Source organism: Leopardus geoffroyi, chromosome A1 (assembly GCF_018350155.1).
Source record: "Leopardus geoffroyi isolate Oge1 chromosome A1, O.geoffroyi_Oge1_pat1.0, whole genome shotgun sequence".
NCBI lineage: Eukaryota > Metazoa > Chordata > Mammalia > Carnivora > Felidae > Leopardus > Leopardus geoffroyi.
Genome location: NC_059326.1, coordinates 91,799,395 through 91,818,625, shown reverse-complemented (window position 1 = coordinate 91,818,625; position 19,231 = coordinate 91,799,395). Strand labels below are relative to the sequence as shown.

General features: G+C 49.6%; 1 protein-coding gene across 10 annotated transcripts in view; it reads right to left on the bottom strand.

Moving 5' to 3' along the window:
• COL23A1 (collagen type XXIII alpha 1 chain) overlaps positions 1-19,231 on the bottom strand; it is a 357,789-nt gene that overhangs the window by 38,237 nt on the left and 300,321 nt on the right. For 8 of the 10 annotated variants that reach the window (XM_045485726.1, XM_045485687.1, XM_045485706.1 and 5 more), the window contains exons 4-5: positions 9,420-9,427; positions 7,800-7,826 (exon numbers count right to left, since the gene is read on the bottom strand). In XM_045485726.1, the coding sequence (XP_045341682.1) occupies positions 7,800-7,826; positions 9,420-9,427 (35 nt within the window). The remainder of the gene's footprint in view (positions 1-7,799; positions 7,827-9,419; positions 9,428-19,231) is intronic. The other 2 variants (XM_045485681.1, XM_045485653.1) reach the window with 1 other exon arrangement.

Genomic DNA, 19,231 nt, shown 5'->3' with positions numbered 1-19,231 from the left:
CCCCTTGGATGTTTGTGTTGCCATTCCATACCAAGTGTCAAACACAGTCTTTCGTACGTAGTGAGAACACAATATATAGTTGTTGAAAGAACCAACTGTCAAGTGGATGCCTCTAGGAATGAATGATCAGTTTCCCACTGCCTCCGGTGCCAGAACCTGGGATCACACCAGAGGGCGCTCTTGACCTGCTGAAGGCTGCCCTGGGTACCTGAGGACTCCTGTCCTCTGGCCACAGCCAGGGTGTTGTGCACTGGGGACACTGGCCCGAGAGGAGTTCCTTCAGCCTTGGGGGCTCCTCCTGCTGAGGTCAGTGACCATCACGGTGGCAGGAACTGTCACTCACTGGACCCAGCTTGTGTGCCCAGCACTATGGCTCTCGTGAGGTCATCTACCTGGCTGCCCTGATAGCCAAAGACAGGTTAGGGATGTGACTGAGACCACATGGTCTATGGAGTACCAAAGCCCATTCTCTTTCCATCGCATGAGCAAGACACGGTCCAGTCCCTAATTTCAGATTTCAGGAGGAGCTGGCTGGACCACCTTTGTACCCAAATAACTGCCTTCTCTCAAATTTATTTCCTTGGAAGGCCTGAGTTTGCCTCGGTGACCTGGTGCAGGTCTGCCAACAAGCTCTTCCGTACAAGGCAGAGAAGTGCTTTGCTGCTTTGGGGATGCTGGGAAGAGGTTCAGCCAGCAATCAGCCTGGAGAGTGGCCCTCTGCAAAGGTGTCACCACAGGTACACCCTGCAAAGGGCCCCCTGCCACCCCCCACCCCACAGGACTATATGCTAAGTGCTTTCCCAGAGCTGAACTTGGGGAGAAGGTTGATTATCTAGCGCTGGGGGCTCTTGGCTACTGCCAGGAAGATGCAAAAAGCTTCAGAGGGTAAGCAAGGCATCTGGAAACCCCACATGAGATGATTGAAAGGACTCTGGGGACACAGTGTGAGCCTGAGGCCACGGGCCTGAGTCAAGGAGCGCCTACCCTGGGCTGGTGCAGGACCCTGCGGAGGAAATCCCAGGGAGGTGGCCCTTTCCCTCGGGCCCAGCTGTGTCTCCCTGAGGTTCCAATCTGGGGGCCATTATTGGGGGCTCAGGAAGCCTCCTTTCATCCCATCCCCGCTCAACCCGGAATGTGGGGAGCTGGGGAGCATCACTGCAGGGGGCAGATGAAAATGAGATGTAGGTTGTCGAAATCTAAAAACAGATGAATTTGGAATATTACAGATGAATCATTTAACTAATTACATTTTTACAATCAAAGCTGTTTTTGAACTTGGAGAGTGCAAGAAAGCATATGAATGTGTGGTGCTCTGTGGCCCACCCCCCCTTTTTTTTTGTTCACTTGATTAAATCCACACGGTCCAACAGAGGTTTTCATTTCAAAATTGGTCCCAGGCTGAGACCCTGTCTCATATGCTACATTTCAGCTCAGAGCTATGCTTTCCCTGGGACCTAGGCTGTCGATGCACCCATTGCTGATTCTGGAGACACAGGGCAAATCCTGCCCACTGCCCCCAGCCCCAGTCTCCAGAGCATCGTCTGCGAATTATTGCCACCGCCTCCTATCTGGGCCCCCTTCCTCCAGTTTCTGTCCTGTAGTCAGGGAGGTCTCTCTAGTATAGACACCTGTCCACATCACTAGGGGCTTCTGTGGCCTCCGAACTCTGCTGCTGGGTGGGTGGGGGCCCTGCACTCAGCTTCAGGCCCCCAGAGTCACTGGCCAGGGGACCAGGACCACATTGCATGCCCCTCCCCCCCCCCCCCCGTGTTAATAGTGTCCACGTTTTCACTAGGCCAAGCCTCACACTTCGCCAATGTGGACACTGGGGCTCAGAAGGCCTGAGAGATTGCCGGAGCAGGGGTGGGGTCTCCATCACCATAGTTCCCTGGCTGGGCCACTGCTCTATTCAGCTGCCCCCTGGCCGGGGAAACAGAATTGCACATTTCATCAGGAGGGGATGCTTTTCTTCCTAATTTCTAACAGTAGCTATGAGACGGACCTATGAGTGAGGAATAGGAAGGAACGTGGGCTGAAGAAATGGATTCCTGTCTTTAAGTTAGACGTGGTTTTCCATTTTGTTTTTTAGGGAGAGCAGGAAAGGGTCTTAACAATCTGATAATGGGGGTGGAATGGGGCATGAGCTCCAGGGCCGGATAAAAGCAAGGGGTGAGGACGAGAAACAGAACATTGACTCCAAGTACCTGTTTCCCTGAGTGGTAAGAGAAGAAGGACCCTCCTGCCCACGTGCAGACAGTCCTGAGCCCCCAACTGCTGCTGTGACCTGCTTCCTGATAGGATGGGTGGAGTGACAGAGGAGTCCCCAGCCTGTGTGCTAAGCCAGGCTTTGTCTTGCGGGTGGGCCTTGGGTCTCAGCCAAGTGCTGTTAGCCTCTGAGCTCAGCTTCCTCATCTGTCAAGTAGGGAGGAGACCATCGACCTCCCAGGGTGAGAGCAAGCGGTCAGAAAGTACACTTGCTTCCCTGGCCTGTTGGAGGGGCTTGGGTGGAGGCGGGGTGGGAGTTGACCGTCCTTTCTCCCCTCAGGAGGGGGGAAGTCTCTGAGCCCTTGGCAAGGCAGCTTGTGGTTTCTATAAACACGAAGCCAAGTTTCCGTGGCCTCCGGCCTCAGTCAGTCTGTTATCCTACAAGATGCTACTCCGCACAGCTCTGGAGATCTCTCTGGCATCACGGTCCACTGTTTCCCTCTCATTTGCCTGCTTGTGGCCTTGTCAAGGTCGTCCCAACCTCATGACTGCATGCACTTGCTTTTTTCCTCCAGGAACACTTGCCCCACAAGATCTCTGCATCTTTTTCACCATTTAAGTCTCAGCTCAAATGTCATCTTCCCCAAGGGACTTCTGATGATTTCGTCTCAGCTATACACACCCAGGTAGGTACCTGGCGGGCACTCTCAATACGTCCCTGCCTTATTCTCTTCCTAGCACATTTCCTGTCTGTCGGTGTATTGGTTTCCTGGTTTATTGTTTCTCTCCCCTTGTCTCTCTTGTTTGGTGCTGGTCCGAGGACCCAGGAAAGCATCTGGCACAGAGTCATTGACTGACGGTTTAGTGGGCACGCTCCCCCACCCTAGCCTCGCTGGAATTCATCATCTCCATGCACCTCTAGCCTCACAACCTGACGCTGTCCTCATGCATTCAAATACATGGAACTTAAGCTCTGTAACATATACCCAAAACACATTTTTCGAGAAATGTTTAAGTTGCACTCGGAGGGTGTAAAGCAAACCAGAAAGTCACAAAACCTCAATGTTAAGAGTCAAAAAACCCAAAACACCAAAGAGGAAGAGTTTTGATGCTGTAATTAGCAGATGGTGAGAGTCTGATGTTTTCTGTGCAAAAGTCAAGGTGTGAGCAAGATTGAGCCTTGCATGACACGCCTTTTGCATCTTGGACAGAAGCCACGGTTTGGAGAGAAAAAAAGGCTTGTGATAAGAAATACCCAGGAAGACACAGTGACCCCTAACTGTTCCTCTCTCTCTATCCCATGGCAAACTGGTTGTGTAGGTCCCCCTCCCCCCACATCTCTCCAAAGACTATGACTGATCTCATTCATCTCTGTGCCACCCCAGTACCCAGCACAGGGCATGACACCTTCCAGATTCACTGAACAGAGTCAAGCCTCCTATGTATGAGATGTCAAAAGTCACTTTATTAACATAAATGCTGGTTACTATCCCAAAATGCAAGGAGAGTGAAGTGCCTAGGGCTCCTCTGTGGGTCCCACCCTTGACTCACAATGTTCAAAGCTCAGAATTCCTCCTCGGCTGCTGATTCTATGATGTCCCTGGACCAACCGGAATCCGGAAGCTCTCAAAAATGTTGATTTCCTCCTTAAACTATACCTGCAATTCTAAGCTCTACCACCAGGTGGCAGTTAGGTCTATGCAAACTTTATTAAACCTAGTTTAATCTCAAAGACTACATGTACTGCTCATTAAAATATATCCTAAATTAAAACAGGATACATATATGCACATTTTTTTCAACTTATCATATTGGCATAGATTTAAAAGTATGATAATACCCACAGTTGGCCAGGGTTTGGGGAAATATGCAACATTTGTAAGCTGTTGGTGGGAATGTAAATTAGAAGAGCCTCCAGGGGGCCAATCTGGCAATACACATCAAAAGCCTTCAACATGTGCAAACCCTTTGGTCCAGCAATTCAACTTCTAGACATTTCTCCTAAGGAGATAATCATGGAAATACACCTAAGTTTCTTCCCAGGATGTTGACCATAGGTGTAAAAGATTGTCAAATAAACACTATAACTTGGAGAAGGCTTAAAAAAATTATACAGATGATAAAATACTATGTAGCTCTTACCTTCTAGAATTTTTTTCTTAATTTTAAAAAATGTTTATTTTCAAGAAAGAGAGACAGAGAGAGAGTGTGAGCAGAGTGGGGACAACAGAGAGAGAGGGGAGACACAGAATCTGAAGCAGGCTCCAGACTCTAAGCTGTCAGCACAGAGCCCGACGTGGGGCTTGAACTCATGAACTGCCAGATCATGACCTGATCCAAAGTCGGATGCTTAACCAACTGAGCCACCCAGGCGCCCCTAGAATTCTTAAGGATGTGGATATACCATCTTAAGGATGCTATATTAAGTAGGAAAAAAAAAACAAAACCAGGCTCCCTCCAAAGAAGTATGTCCAGTAATCCCATTTTTAGACTAATAAACGTAAAAACAAACTCACACATAACAAATACTGAAAGGACAACCACCAAAATATTGAGAAGACTAATCTGTGGGTGGTAGGATTACGGATGATCGTTTTTTCCTTTTTTGTGCTTTTCTCTATTTTGGGACAGTTTTATAATAAACATACTTCTGTTGTCATCAGCAGGGAGCTATTAACGAACTCTCCCAGCAGCAAGGACAGGCTGGCCTCTGTGTAAGGGGGCTGTGCACAAAGTGACCCTGGGCCCTTGTCAGTCCACAACCTGCCCCACAGTCCTGTGCCTTGGTTCCTATGCCCCAGTCTCCTGACCTCAGCTCTTAGGTCCACATATGGTCCTGGTTTCAGCTGGTCTCACTCAGGGGGAGGGGCCAGCCTCGAGTAATCCAGAACACACAGCCAGCATGCTCTCCACCATGACCCTCCTGCCTGATATTTTTCTTGCTCTTACTTCCCTTTAGGAAGTGACATGTTTTTAACACAAAAAAAAAAGATCCTCCCTGAGGCTGGTCCCAAAGTTTACTGAACTGCAGAAAAACACCTTTTCCTAAAACTGTTTTCAAAGCCATTTTCCATACACTGCCAGTGAATGTTGGTGGATTAGAATGATTTCCTAAGCTGGGCTTTCCTTCTCTTGAGGCTTTCCTTGGTGAGGAAAGATGGTGACATTATGGAGGGTCTGTCGTATGCCACGTTGCATGGACGCTGCATTCGTTACCCTATTTTAATATTCCACCTCTGTACGTATCATCGCCACAGATGCTCAGAGGCCAAGTACCTGCCCGAGGCCATAGGGCTGAGCCAGCATCCTGAGTTGGGTCTGAATGACTTCAAGCTTGTGGATACTCAGTACACAAAGTGCCTCTTAGGTGGCCCGGGTCCCTCCAGCTGTGGCAGTCACTCTAATCTCTGGGATGACCACATGGAACCCTCCATAAGCACACCCCAGGCTGGGAGCCAGGCCCTCCACAGGCCAAGAGATCTGAATTTCAGGCCAAAACACAGGGGCCCCTCGAGCCTGCAGGAGGCCCTCCCACCCACCTCCTGCCTGCACGGGCATGCTTTCTCTCCTACAGAAGAAGAGAGGCAGGGTGTCACCTCTACCCTGTAGGCCTCATGGAAGGGACTGCCCAAATGGTACCACCAGAACAAGGCTGCTTGGGGGCACCTGGGTGGCTCAGTTGGTTAAGCATCTGACTCTTGATTTCAGCTCAGATCATGATCTCATGGTTCATGAATTCGAGCCCTGCATTGGGCTCTGTGTTGACATCGTGGAGCCTGCTTGGGATTCTCTCACTCCCTCTCTCTCTGACCCTCCCCTGCATTCTCTCTTTCTCTTGAAAAAATAAGAAAAAAGAACAAGGGTGTGTGGAGGAACACAGCTGGAATGAGCTGGCTCCGGGTGCTGAAAGCATGATTACCCTGGACGCAGCAGCAGGCAGGGCCAGCCCAGCCAGGGAAGATGTTCATATCTGTATGAAAAGGGTGGTGTACATTCAAACCGCCATCAGGTGACCTCAGGAAAAGGGGTGCCCCAGCCCTGTACACTCGTGGGTATGTTACCAGAGATTTTGACAGGGTCCCCTTACCCTTCACCTGGCCCCACCAGGCAGTGGGGAAGGATAGCTGGGCCCTAATCTACTTTCTTCCCAGGAAGCTCAGAACTTAACACACTATAAGCACATTCATCCCCTGGCTTCCCCTCCCCCAATTCACAGAGTCCCATCTCTGGCCCAGGCTGGGTACCAAGTCCCTCCTCACATGCTAACCCTCAGGCTTAATTCCCTGGCAGCCCTGTAACAGCCCCAGTCACCTGTCCACCTTTGGTGTCTGGAGGCTCCAGGCATGACCTCACTTCACCTGAACCTCACCGCCCTCTTCACAGGGAGGGAAAGGGAGACTTAGATCAGCGAGTGGTAAAGATGGAATTCAAACCCTGGCTCCACCTGGACCTGGTGGCTGGTCTGGAACTCCTGTCCTTTACCTGGAAAAATGCATCAACCAAAATCTTCTCTTATGCCAGGGAGAAGGGAGTCAGGGAGTCACCCTGTGCTCAGAGGGGCCAATAAGGGGGGAAGAGGGACAAAACCCATTGACTCAGCCTGCTCTCCTTGAGATGCCCAGCTAGGAGGCACTATAAGCCCAGGTCTGCCAGGACTACTCTCCACAGCCTCCTGGGAAGGTGGTTCCTGCAGGACTGGGGGAGCCCCCCCCCGGGGAGGCCCCCCCCCCCCACCTTCCATCACCAGCCCATCCAGACTCTGGCCAGATCTGGTCATTACTGAGGCCTCTGAATCAACCAACATTCTCCTCCGTGCACCTTCCTGACCTGAAGGCACAGAACAACTCTGTCGCCCAACTGTATGGTCCCACCATGCTCTCCTTCCACCAGGTCACCCCCCTGCTCTGATACATCAGGACTTCTGGATGCCATGGCTGTGGTCCTTAACCTCTCTGAGCAGGACTGGACGGCCACACAGCTACATCAAATTTTGCTTTTCATGCAGCACTCACCCAGCCTGGGCGGGGCACGTTGACTGCAAGTATAAGCCAACTTCTAGGTTTAATTCAAAAGATCTGAGAAGGCGATGACACCACAAAGACCAAACTGGAATCAAGCAGTCTCCCGTTCCTGAGTGCTGACAAGACTCGGTGGCCTGGGAAGGACAGCCCCCTGCCCACTGGGAAGAGGCTGGCAGCCAAGCCAGCCAGGGGGAGGGAGACGGGGTGGGGGTGGGGGGAAGGGGCACTCCACAGCCAAGGGCTGGACCCTCAGTGCAGGGCTGATGGTCTGAGAAGCAAGAGCATTGGGGGGCGATCCAGGATGCCAAGGAGGCTCCTTCTTGAGCCTCTCTGCTTTGCCTGCAGGATGGCTGGAGCAGCGGACGTTCCCACCAGGCCAGCCCTGCAGGTCTGCACATCCCTCACCTTCCTTCTCAGAGCTAACGCTAATCCCCTCCAAAGAGAGACCTCAGCCACTGAAAGCAGAAGAGGGGGAGGGGGCAGGAGCGCAGACAGAGTTAAATAAAGGCTCAGAGGAAGAAGATCAGCTTGAGAAAAAAGGGCACAAAGAGCAAAAAATAAACGGCAAATTACCGGGTAGCCATCTCGTCCTGATTGCCCCTGTGGTAATTAATACGTCATTAATAATCAGACTTTCAGCAGAAAACCATATGGCAACACTTATAACTCAATCAGGGCCCCTGATCCCCCCACGTTGTGCGGGGTTTGCAGCAAAGGCTGATGGTTGGTAATGACTCCTGGGGGGGGGGGCACACGCTCGGGGCTCCGGCGGGTCTGGGAGACGGAGCACCCATTTCCTGCCTCTTGGAGCCAGGCTGGAAGGGCCACCAGGGCACACACCCACATGATTCAGGAGGGACACATGGTGAGGACCACACGGGGATGTGGGATTCTGAAGGGTGGTGTCACAACCACCATGGAAAATGCTCCCTAAATCGGGACTAAAGGGCAGAAATGGCTCTTCCTGCCTGTCACCACTGGGAGGGAGTAGACTGGAGGAAGACAGCCTTAGAAGCCACAGATATGGGGGGGTGGGGAGTGGCATTTATTGCTACTGGATGCCCCTACCGGCTCAGAGCACTGACTGTCTGGCCTGTGTCCCACACATCAGCATCCATCTCAGGCTGCAGCTTGAGATTTCTGCATTTGTTGAATACATTTAATAGTTTAACAGCCAAGTCAAAAAAAAAAAAAAAAAAAAAAAGAAAAAGAAAAAAGAATCAGTCCACTGCCCTCTGCATTACGCACTTTAGCAAGTTCGCACAGGCTAGCCTCATGTGACAGCCAGGAATGACTCAACAGGGAGAAACTGCTCGTGGCCAATAAATCTACACATTTCTTGCTGGCTCGCTTTCTGGCTCAGCGTGGTGCTGCTACATGCATGGAGAAGCCCAGATTCCGAAGGGTGCCGATTGGGACGTGAATCATGGTAAGTGGAAGTCAAAAATAAAACTGATCATCCGAAAGGAATTCCTTTAGAAGGTTCATTTTGGCTCAGTGTGCTCCTTGAATTGATTCGTCAGGATTCACTGGGCTCTGAAAAACCACCAAGATGAATCAAAGGCACACTAGTCACGTGTCTTGGAGGAGGACAGGGATTTCCGGGGCGCTGACCACCACCCACCCCTGCTCTCCTTGCTGCCCCCTGGCGGCCGGCCCCCCTCCCGCGCATCCTCCTCGGACCCAACACCCTCCCTGGCCAGTGGTGCTGGGCAGGGTTCAGCTGCCGGATCCAGAGGGTCAAACACATTGTGGCAAGTCAGGAAAATGGACCCCATTCTTCCTGGCATCTCTGCCTGACTCCGGAGCCCTTTGCGCCAAAGCATGTGAGACAAAAACATTTAAATGGATTAAATGCCGCGGAGCATTTAGAAAGTAGGGGCACAGTGCTTGCATTTCTGTGCACCAAGTGGAGCCAGAGACTCCGAGAGGAGCAGTCAGGATCGTGTCAGCTCTCTTGGAGGGCAAAACGGTCACAGAATGCTACAAGGCAAGTCAAACCCACAGAATTCTGTGCTTGTATTTGTCTACAAATTATAAAAAAAAATATGGCCCCTGTCCGGGACTAAGTTTTCTTTTTTTTTAAAGGACACAACACATCTAACTAAAAAAACTTATTTTCATGAAATAGCTACAGAAGAGAACGAAATGTCTTATCTTTCAGGAGCAGAGAGCATAATCCAGGACACTTACAGGAGGACCTGCAAAACACAAGCAGAGAAGCCCCAGTCAGCGTCAAAGGGAGAGAGGGTTCCCTTGGCCAGGCCGGCTCCTTCCTCAGCCGGCTGCTGGCCATCCCTCCTTGCAAGCCTTCACAGGTCCCAAAGCTAAGGGGCAGGGCAGAGGGGGTGCCTTTGCCCTCGCAGGGGCAGGGCTGGGCGTGTGGGTGGCAATGACATCCTGCATGCATTGGTTCATGCAAACATTTCACAAGGTTGCTGTTGATCCGCTGCTGGGGGCCCACCCGGGTCAGGTTTTGGCAAGCCAGGTAGGAGTCAGACCTGTTCCTGCTTGAAGAACCAATTTTGGTGCTCACCTGGGGTCAGTTCATTTCTATCGAAGGGGAGAGACGTGTGGGGGGAGAAAACATTTGGGGCAGAGGGAACACAGCGCTCCGAAGGGTTACACGTATGTGTGTGGCTGAGCGGACATGCATGGGGTACCCGTGGTTCAGCCCTGGGGTTAGGGGCGCCGGGTCTGGGTGTGTGTGGGGAAGCCGAAGGGGCTGAGTCCAGAAGACTCCAGAAAGGCTGAGTGCAGCACGCTGAGACCAGTCTTATAACAGATGAGGGCTCCTGGAGAATGTTCGTGAAACCCACAGGTGTCTTCACCTCATGGTGTGCAGACCGCACTGCATTTGACCTTTGCGAGAGGTGCAGTAAACATCCCCACTTGACACATAGCATAGAGGCTCAGGGAGAAAGAAGTGACTTGTCCAAGGCCACGCAGTTGGTTAGGAGTGGAACTCATCCCAGAAGGAGCTCTCCCAACTCCTGAACCCTACGTACTTCCCACTAAAGCCATGCTGTGGCCGTGCCAGCAACTACTCTTCTTCCTGCAGACCCTGGACCTCAGTCTGAATAGCGAGGCCGGCACAGGGAGGTGACACTCGGCCCTCAGTGGGCCGATGCGTGTTTATGGATCACCACCCATGAGCCGGGTCCCTCTGGGAGAGAGTAATGGGACACACTGGTAACAGTAAGAGGCAGGATCTCGGACTCACAGAATTTTCCTTGGAAGGATAGATGCTTAAGAAAACAATCATGCAGGGAGAAGCACAGGAAGCTCCCAGCACGTAAGAGGTACCCCAGCCAGGCCGGGCTGATTCAGGGCTGGAGGCTAGGCTGCGTCCTGAAGGTGAGAGAAGATTATCTCAGACAGGAAGGGGGAGGAGCTGTGTGACAAAGAAGGGAAGGAGGGGGCGGGGCAGGGATTTGAATGGTAGCGGGAGACAAGGAGCACTCATGGGTCCTGTAGGGAGCAGTGGTGGGAGGGGGCAAGAGTGGCAGTTGCCCCCACGTAGGTGATGGTGGCCTGGACTCGTGTGCTGACTGTGGAGATGGAAAGAAGTGAGTCAGAAGACACTTGTCAGTGGGGACCGACAGGACTTGCTCATCGGTTTAATGGCAGGGTGTGTGTGTGTGTGTGTGGGGGTGCATAGGGCATAGAAAAAGGAGAGACAAGACAGAGGCTTTTGGCTTGAAAAACTGACGTGTGATGGTGCTAATACCCAAGAATGGTATACGGGGGGCTGTGTGGCCCCTAAGTCCAGACTAGGGTGGGGCGGGGCGTTGGCCACCTGGACATCTGTACACCTGACTTCTCACCTTCTGCCAGGGACCTCGTGCCATATTTTCCCCGGGAAAGAAAATGCCCTGGATGGATGTACTTGCACCTGTGCCCAGCCTCCTGTCCGTGCCCCTGAGGTTATGTCAGAGGAGCTGACTGGCCCTATCTTCCCGGGCCCCAGCACCCACCACTGCCTTTCTCTCCCTGTTGCATCATCAGACTGACTTTCTCCAGCAGCTGGTTCCCAGCAGTTCTGGAACGGCTCCAATTCCTGTGCTCACATGCCCTCCTCTGCTCCGGCCTGGCTCTCCTCCCCCTCACTGCTGGGAAGAGGGGGTCTCCTGTCACTGCCTCTCCTTCCCTGCCTTCTACGCACCTTGTGACCCTCTGATATGGATTCCATCCCTCTCACCACCAAAATGGCTCTCACTGAGTCCGTAACCACCTGCTACCAAGGATTTCTCCTCCTCCTTCCACACTGCTAAGCCTGCCCTCCTTCTGGAAGCACTCTCTCCCTTTGGCTTCTAAAAGGTCATGTTCCTCCTGCTTCCTTGGTTGTTCAGCTGGCTCAGTCTCTCCCAGTCTCACACAGAGGCTCTGCTGAGCTCATGGCAAGGCTTTCTTCTCTTCAGTCTTCTCAGCTCATCTGTCCCTTCTCTCCTGTCTTCCCTGGGAATCTCATCCCACTCATGACTACACTAGACAGAAGTGACAGAAGTGTCCCACGTGGGCAACTCTAGCCCCAACTGTGTCTGAGAAGCCCAGACTCCCTTTGCGAGCTGTCTGCTTGTCATTTCCCCTTGAACAGTCCTCATGATTCCTCAGGCCAAGGTGCACAGACACGTTCATGATATTCTGCCCACAAAAGCGCCCCTCTTCTGGTTCCTAGTCTCCATGGATGACATTTCCTACTGCCTAGTTAGAGACCCAGACAACGAGGAGTCCCCCTCGACACACTCTCCCTCCCTGATCTACTGGGACATCCACATTCATTCCACAGACATTCACTGACCACTGCTGTTCTGGGCAGTGGGACACAGCAGTGACAATGACAAAGATCCCTGCCCTAAGGAATTTACCTTCTAGCCAGAGAGGTAGCTGAGATACCAGAGGCATAACACACAAGCTCATCACCTACAAAATGGTAAGTGCTAAGGAAAGAGAGAGGCAGTGGGGCAGGGCAATGGGGAGCTGTTGGTGCCGGGGTGCAGACTGGTGTGTTCAATAGGGTGGTTGGGGTAGACATCTTCCTGAGGAGACATTTAAGCAAAGGCTTCCTGTGGATTCCTGGGAAAATGTGTACCTACCAGAGGGAACACCCAATGCAGGAGGGCACCTGGTGTGTGTATATGTGTGTGTGTTTTTAATTTTTTTTTTACTTTTGAGAGAGAGAGAGAGAGAGAGAGAGAGAGAGAGTGCTGGGGAGGGGTAGAGAGAGGGGGACAGAAGATCTGAAGTGGGCTCTGTGCTGACAGCAGGGAGCCCAACATGAAGCTAGAACTCACAAACCGCGAGATCATGACCTGAGCTGAAGTCAGATGCTTAACCAACTGAGCCACCCAGGCACCCCATCACCTGGTGTGTTTAAGGAACAGCAAGGAGGCCAAAGAGGTGACAGCAGAGGGGGAGGTGGCTTCAGGGAGGTGGTGGGTAGGGGTAGATTGGGTAGGGTCTTGTTGGCCATTTCTAGGACTTTCTCTTCTCTCTGATATGGGAGCCCCTTCAGGGCTCAGTGCAGACACAGGACGAGACCTGCCTTGTGATCCTGGTATGAAAAGGATCACACTGTGTGGGGAGGCAAAGGTAGGATCCTGCAGTGATGCCAGGGAGGGGTGATGGTGGCTTCCAGCTGGTGGTGGCAGTGGAAGGGGTGGAAGTGTCTGGATTCTGGATCGATTCTGAAGGCAGAGTCAAGATGATTTCTCAAGACTCTGGAGAGAGGACTCAAGCAAGATGTCCCTTGAGTGACCACAGAAGTGGGGAGACTGTGGTCCAGCAGGTTTGGCAGGAAGGATGGGGAGCTCAGCCTTGTACAACCCAACAGAGGTTGGGAAGAAGAGAAGGTTCTAGAAGCTGAGTGGAGAGAGTGCATCGAGGAGGAGGGGCTGTGTGTGTGCCTGTCACTTTGGACAGATGAGTAAAATGAAGACTGAGACCTGCCCGCTGGCTCTAGCCACACAAGGGGCTCGGGGCAGGGGGAGTCATGGGTGTGCACATCTGGCTGGAGATGGTTTGGGGAGAAGGGAGGGGAGGAATGGGGGCAGTGAAGGCTTTCAAGCAATTCAGCGGCAAAGGGGAGCGAAGGCACAGAGCACATGCTTTGGAGACACGGGGTCCAGAGAGGGCCACTTCTTCAAGATGAGAGACATAGGACAGTATGTCTGCTTTAATGGGAGTCATTGGCAGTGAGGGGAAGATCCAACATGGTGGAGAATGGGGGATTCTGGGAGCGATGAGGGAATGTCTCCCCCCACCCCCAGGAGGCCAAACGGTTGCATGTTGGCCCATGAGACCAAGCAGGAAGGCCTAGTGCGGTGTGGCTGGGTGTGCGGCCCATGGGGGGAGGTGGAATTTTCCACAGTTGCCTCTGACTGTTCCCACTGCCAGTGGAGTAGGAAACGAGGCCATCAGCCATGAGTGACGCTGGTGGAGGAGGTGTGGGGGCCACACAACCATTAAGCTGTGGTCTGGCATTTAAAGTGCAAACCGGCCAGCGTGGCAGGGGGTGGGGGACAGGGTTGCGTGTGTTTCCCACCAGCCACGGTTGCTGCACAGGTGCCGGAATGCACATGTGGGGTTCGAGCCAAATGGGGCGAGGTGGTGGGATCTGTGGGTTGGGAGATGGGTGAGATGGAAGGAATGTGGGGTCAGGGAATGAGGGAGTGGGCTGGGGTGAATTGTGTGAACTGGGGCATCATGGACACTGCATTTACCAGTGATGTTGAGGCGTTGGCCAAGACCATGGGAGGGAGGGGGCGAGGTCGGCCGGAGTCCCAGCTCACCAAAGGAGGCCTGGGTGTGTGAGGGACTTCTATGTTTGCATCAGGGCTCCCTAGGAATTTACCCAGAAGTAGTGATGGAGGGAGGGCTGCAGATACAGGAGCTGAAACCCACTAACGATGAGGGGGGTGTGCAGGGGTCAGAGATGGCCTCACATATGCAGACATATCACTACCCCAGTCTCCACTCTGGGGCCAGGGTGGTGTTTTCAAGATGCAGATCTGATCATGGCACTCCCATCCCCCAGTCCTCATTTTCCCACAGATCTTAGGACAAAGGCCCCAATCCTACACCACTGCTATGCTACTCTCTGTCCCCTTGAACCCGTGGGAAGAGAGGCATTGTTTAACTAGAGGGGTGCTAGGCAGACTGGTGGTTATTGGGACAAAGTGAAGTTGGATCTGTGCCTCAGCATGAGTCAGGATAAATTCCAGAAGGATCAAAGTCTTACATGTTAAAAAAAAAATCATAAAAATCCTAGAGGAAAACAGACCCACGAATACAGAGAACAAACTGGTGGTTGCCAGAAGCAAGAGGGGGGTGGGAAAAATGGGTGAAGGGGAGTGAGAGATACAGGCTTCCAGTTATGGAATGACTAAGTCACAGGGATGAAAAGTACAGCATAGGGAATATAGTCAATGACACAGTAATATTGTTGTATGGTGACAGAGGGTAGTTATACTTGTCATGAGCACAGCATAACATATATAGAGAAGTTGAATCACTGGGTTGTGCACCTGAAACTCATGTAACACTGTGTGGCAATGATACCTCAATTAAAAAAAAAATCCTAGGGGCGCCTGGGTGGCTCAGTTGTTAAGTGTCCAACTTCGGCTCAAGTCATGATCTTGGGGTCTGTAGGTTCAAGTCCCACGTTGGGCTCTATGCTGACAGCTCAGAGCCTGGAGCCTTCTTCGGATTCTGTGTCTCCCTCTCTCTCTGCCTCTCCCCTGCTCACGTTCTCTCTCTCTCTCAAAAATAAATAAAGATTAAAAAAAATTTTTTTTAAATCCTAGAGGAAAATTCCTTTCTAACCGTGGAGAGGGGAAGGTTTTTCCAACTACAGTTCATAATCCAGAAGCCATAAAATAAAAGTCTGAGTCAACCATATAAAAACAAAAAATGTCTAACAAGGCACAAAGCACTGGAAGCAAAGACAAAAGCCACGGGGAAAACTATTTCTGACTCATGTCACAAAGGCTGATATACCTTGACACAAAAATGCTCCTACCAATTAACCCTAAAAACATCAACAACTTATTAGAAAAATGGTCAAAGATATGAGGGGACAGTTCACAGAAAACATAAATAGCTTCTAAATATATGAAACAAAAGCAAATTTTCATTCATAATATAACTAAAGAAGGTTAAAACTATAATCCCAGCAGAGTCTGATTTGGCAGTGCTAATTAGGACTCAAAATGTATGTGCGGGGATGCCTGGGTGGCTCAGTCAGTTGAGCATCTGACTCTTGATTTTGGTTTGGGTTATGATTCTGGGGTCGTGGAATTGAGCCCCGAGTTGGGCTCTGTGCTGAGAATGGAGCCTGTTTAAGACTCACTCTCTCTCTCTCTCTCTCCCTTGCCGCTTGTGCATGCACTCTTTCTCTCTCTAAAATAAATAAATAAATAAATAAATAAATAAATAAATAAAATGTATGTGTCAATTTCTGCAATGATCCTTCTAGGAATGTATTCTGTAGATGCATTAACGTATATGTAAAAGGACAGGTATATAAAAATATTCATAGCAGAACTATGAACTATTGTGATGGCCAATAATTAGAAACAGCACAATGAAACTGTGTAAAGAAAGGATGGTACAAGCCATAAAATACCTAGGAATAAATCTAACCAAAGAGGTGAAAAAATCTATACACTACAAACTATAGAAAGTTTATGAAAGAAATTAAAGAAGGCACAAAAAAATGGAAAAGGATTCCATGCTCCTGGATAGAAAGAACAAATATTGTTAAAATGTCGATACTACCCAATGCAATCTACATATTCAATGCAATCCCTATCAAAATAACACCAGCATTCTTCACAGTTAGAACAAATAATCCTAACATTTGTATGGAACTAGAAAAGACCCTGGATAGCCAAAGCAATCTTGAAAAAGAAAACCAAAGCAGGAGGCATCACAATCCCGGACTTCAAGCTATACTACAAAGCTGTAATCACCAAGACATAATGGTACTGACACAAGAACAGACACTCAGATCAATGGAACAGAATGGAGAACCCAGAAATGGACCCACAAACGTATGGCCAACTAATCTTTGACAAAGCAGGAAAGAATATCCAATGGAATAAAGACAGTCTCTTCGGCAAGTGGTGCTGGGAAAACTGGACAGCGACATGCAGAAGAATGAACCTGGACCACTTTCTTACACCAGACACAAAACTAAAGTCAAAATGGATAAAAGATCTCAATGTAAGACAGGAAGCCATCAAAATCCTCGAGGAGAAAGCAGGCAAAAACCTCTCTGACCTTGGCCGCAGCAACTTCTTACTCAACACGTCTCCGGAGGCAACGGAAACAAAAGCAAAAATGAACTACTGGAATCTCATCAAAATAAAAAGCTTCTGCAAAGCGAAGGAAACAAACAGCAAAACAAAAAGACAACCGACAGAATGGGAGAAGATATTTGCAAATGACATATCAGATAAAGGGTTAGTATCCAAAATCTATAAAGAACTTATCAAACTCAACACCCAAAAACAACTAATCCAGTGAAGAAATGGGCAAAAGACATGAATAGACCCTTCTCCAAAGAAGACATCCAGATGGCTAATAGACACATGAAAAAATGCTCAACATCACTCATCATCAGGGAAATACAAATTAAAAGTTCAATGACATACCACCTCACACCTGTCAAAATGGCTCACATTAACAACTCAGGCAACAACAGATGTTGGCGAGGATGTGGAGAAAGAGGATCTCTTTTGCATTGCTGGTGGGATTGCAAGCTGGTGCAGCCACTCTGGAAAACAGGATGGAGGTTCCTCAAAAAACTAAAAATAGAACTACCCTATGACCCAGCAATTGCACTACTAGCTATTTATCCAAGGGATACAGGTGTGCTGTTCTAAAGGAACACATGCACCCCAATGTTTACAGCAGCACTATCAACAATAGCCAAAGTATGGAAAGAGCCCAAATGCCCATCGATGGATGAATGGGTAAAGAAAAATGTGAGATATATATATATATATATATATATATATATATATATATATATATATATATATAATGGAGTATTACTCAGCAATCAAAAAGAATGAGATCTTGCCATTTGCAACTATGTAGATGGAACTAGAGGGTGTTATGCTAAGTGAAATTAGTCAGAGAAAGACAAATATCATATGACTTCACTCATATGAGGACTTTAAGACACAGAACAGATGAACATAAGGGAAGGGAAACAAAAATAATATAAAAACAGGGAGGGGGACAAAACAGAAGAGACTCTTAAATATGGAGAACAAACAGAGGGTTATTGGAGGGGTTGTGGGAGGAGGGATGGGCTAAATGGGTAAGGGACATTAAGGAATCTGCTCCTGAAATCATTGTTGCACTATATGCTAACTAATTTGGATGTAAATTAAAAAAAAAAAAAAGGATGGCACAGGGCAACTTTAAATGGACTATTATGCAGTTGTGAAAAGACTAATGTGATTCTATATGCTCTAATGGGAACGATCTCCAAGGCATATTGTTACATTTTTATTTTTATTAAAAAATTTTAATTTAATTTATTAAATTTTTTAAGTGTTTATTTATTTTTGAGAGACAGAGTATGAGCAGAGGAGGGGCAGAGAGAGAGGGAGACACAGAATCCGAAGCAGGCTCCAGGCTCTGAGCTGTCAGCCCACAGCCCAATGTGGTTCTTGAATTCATGAATCTCGAGATCATAACCTGAGCCGAAGTTGGACACTTAACTGACTGAGCCACACAGGTGCCCCCTCCTCTTTTTCATTTTTTATTTTTATTTTAGAGAGAAAGAGTGCACATGAGCAGGGGAGAGGGGCAGAGGGACGAAGAATCTTAAGCAGGCTCCACACTCAGCATGGAGCCTGACAAGAGGCTCAATCCCGTGACCCTGGGATCATGACCTGAGCCGAAATCAAGAGTTGGATACTCAACCAACTGAGCTACCCAGGCGCCCCATATTGTTACATCTTTAAAAAGGTATGGAACGGGGCGCCTGGGTGGCGCAGTCGGTTAAGCGTCCGACTTCAGCCAGGTCACGATCTCGCGGTCTGTGAGTTCGAGCCCCGCGTCGGGCTCTGGGCTGATGGCTCAGAGCCTGGAGCCTGTTTCCGATTCTGTGTCTCCCTCTCTCTCTGCCCCTCCCCCGTTCATGCTCTGTCTCTCTCTGTCCCAAAAATAAATAAACGTTGAAAAAAAAATTAAAAAAAAATAAAATAAAATAAAAAGGTATGGAACAGTATATTACTATGCAGCCATTGTGCTAAGAAGAAAACCTGGTATGCTTTTGTTTGTATAAACATGGTACATCTCTGGTGTGGACACAGAAAGTAGAGCCTGCTTAGGATTCTCTCTTCCTCTCTCTCTGCCCCTCCTCTGCTTGTGCTCTTTCTCTCCCTCTCAAAATAAACAAACATTACAAAAAAAAAAGACAAAAATCCCCCCCCCCCACAGCTCTCCTGCGTGGCCCGCACCTCATTAATGCCTGTGCCCTTGGCCTCAGGATATTCACGTCCACCACGGCCCCGGCTTTATCAGCCTTCCATGACCATAAGACTGAAGACAGTGGTCACCAGGTTGCCTCCGAGTAGGGGAACCAAATGGCGGGAGAACAGAAGTGGTGGGGAGAGACTAACTTTTCAGCATGGAGCTCTTTCACATCACTGGATACTTGTGTGTGGCTTACCAAGTCAGCAATGGCCATAAACTTTAACTGAAAATGGCTGGAGTAAGGTCTGTGTTTAAAAAAAATTTTTTTTAAAAATATTTATTTATTCTTGAGAGACATAGCATGAGCAGGGGAGGGGCAGAGAGAGAGGGAAACACAGAATCTGAAGCAGGCTCCAGGCTCTGAGCTGTCAGCACAGAGCCCTATGTGGGGCTTGAACCCATCAACTGTGAGATCATGACCTGAGCTGAAGCTGGATGCTTAACTGACTGAGCCACTCAGGCTCCCCAGGTCTGTGCTTTTTTTTTTTTTTTTTTAAAGAAAGCTACTT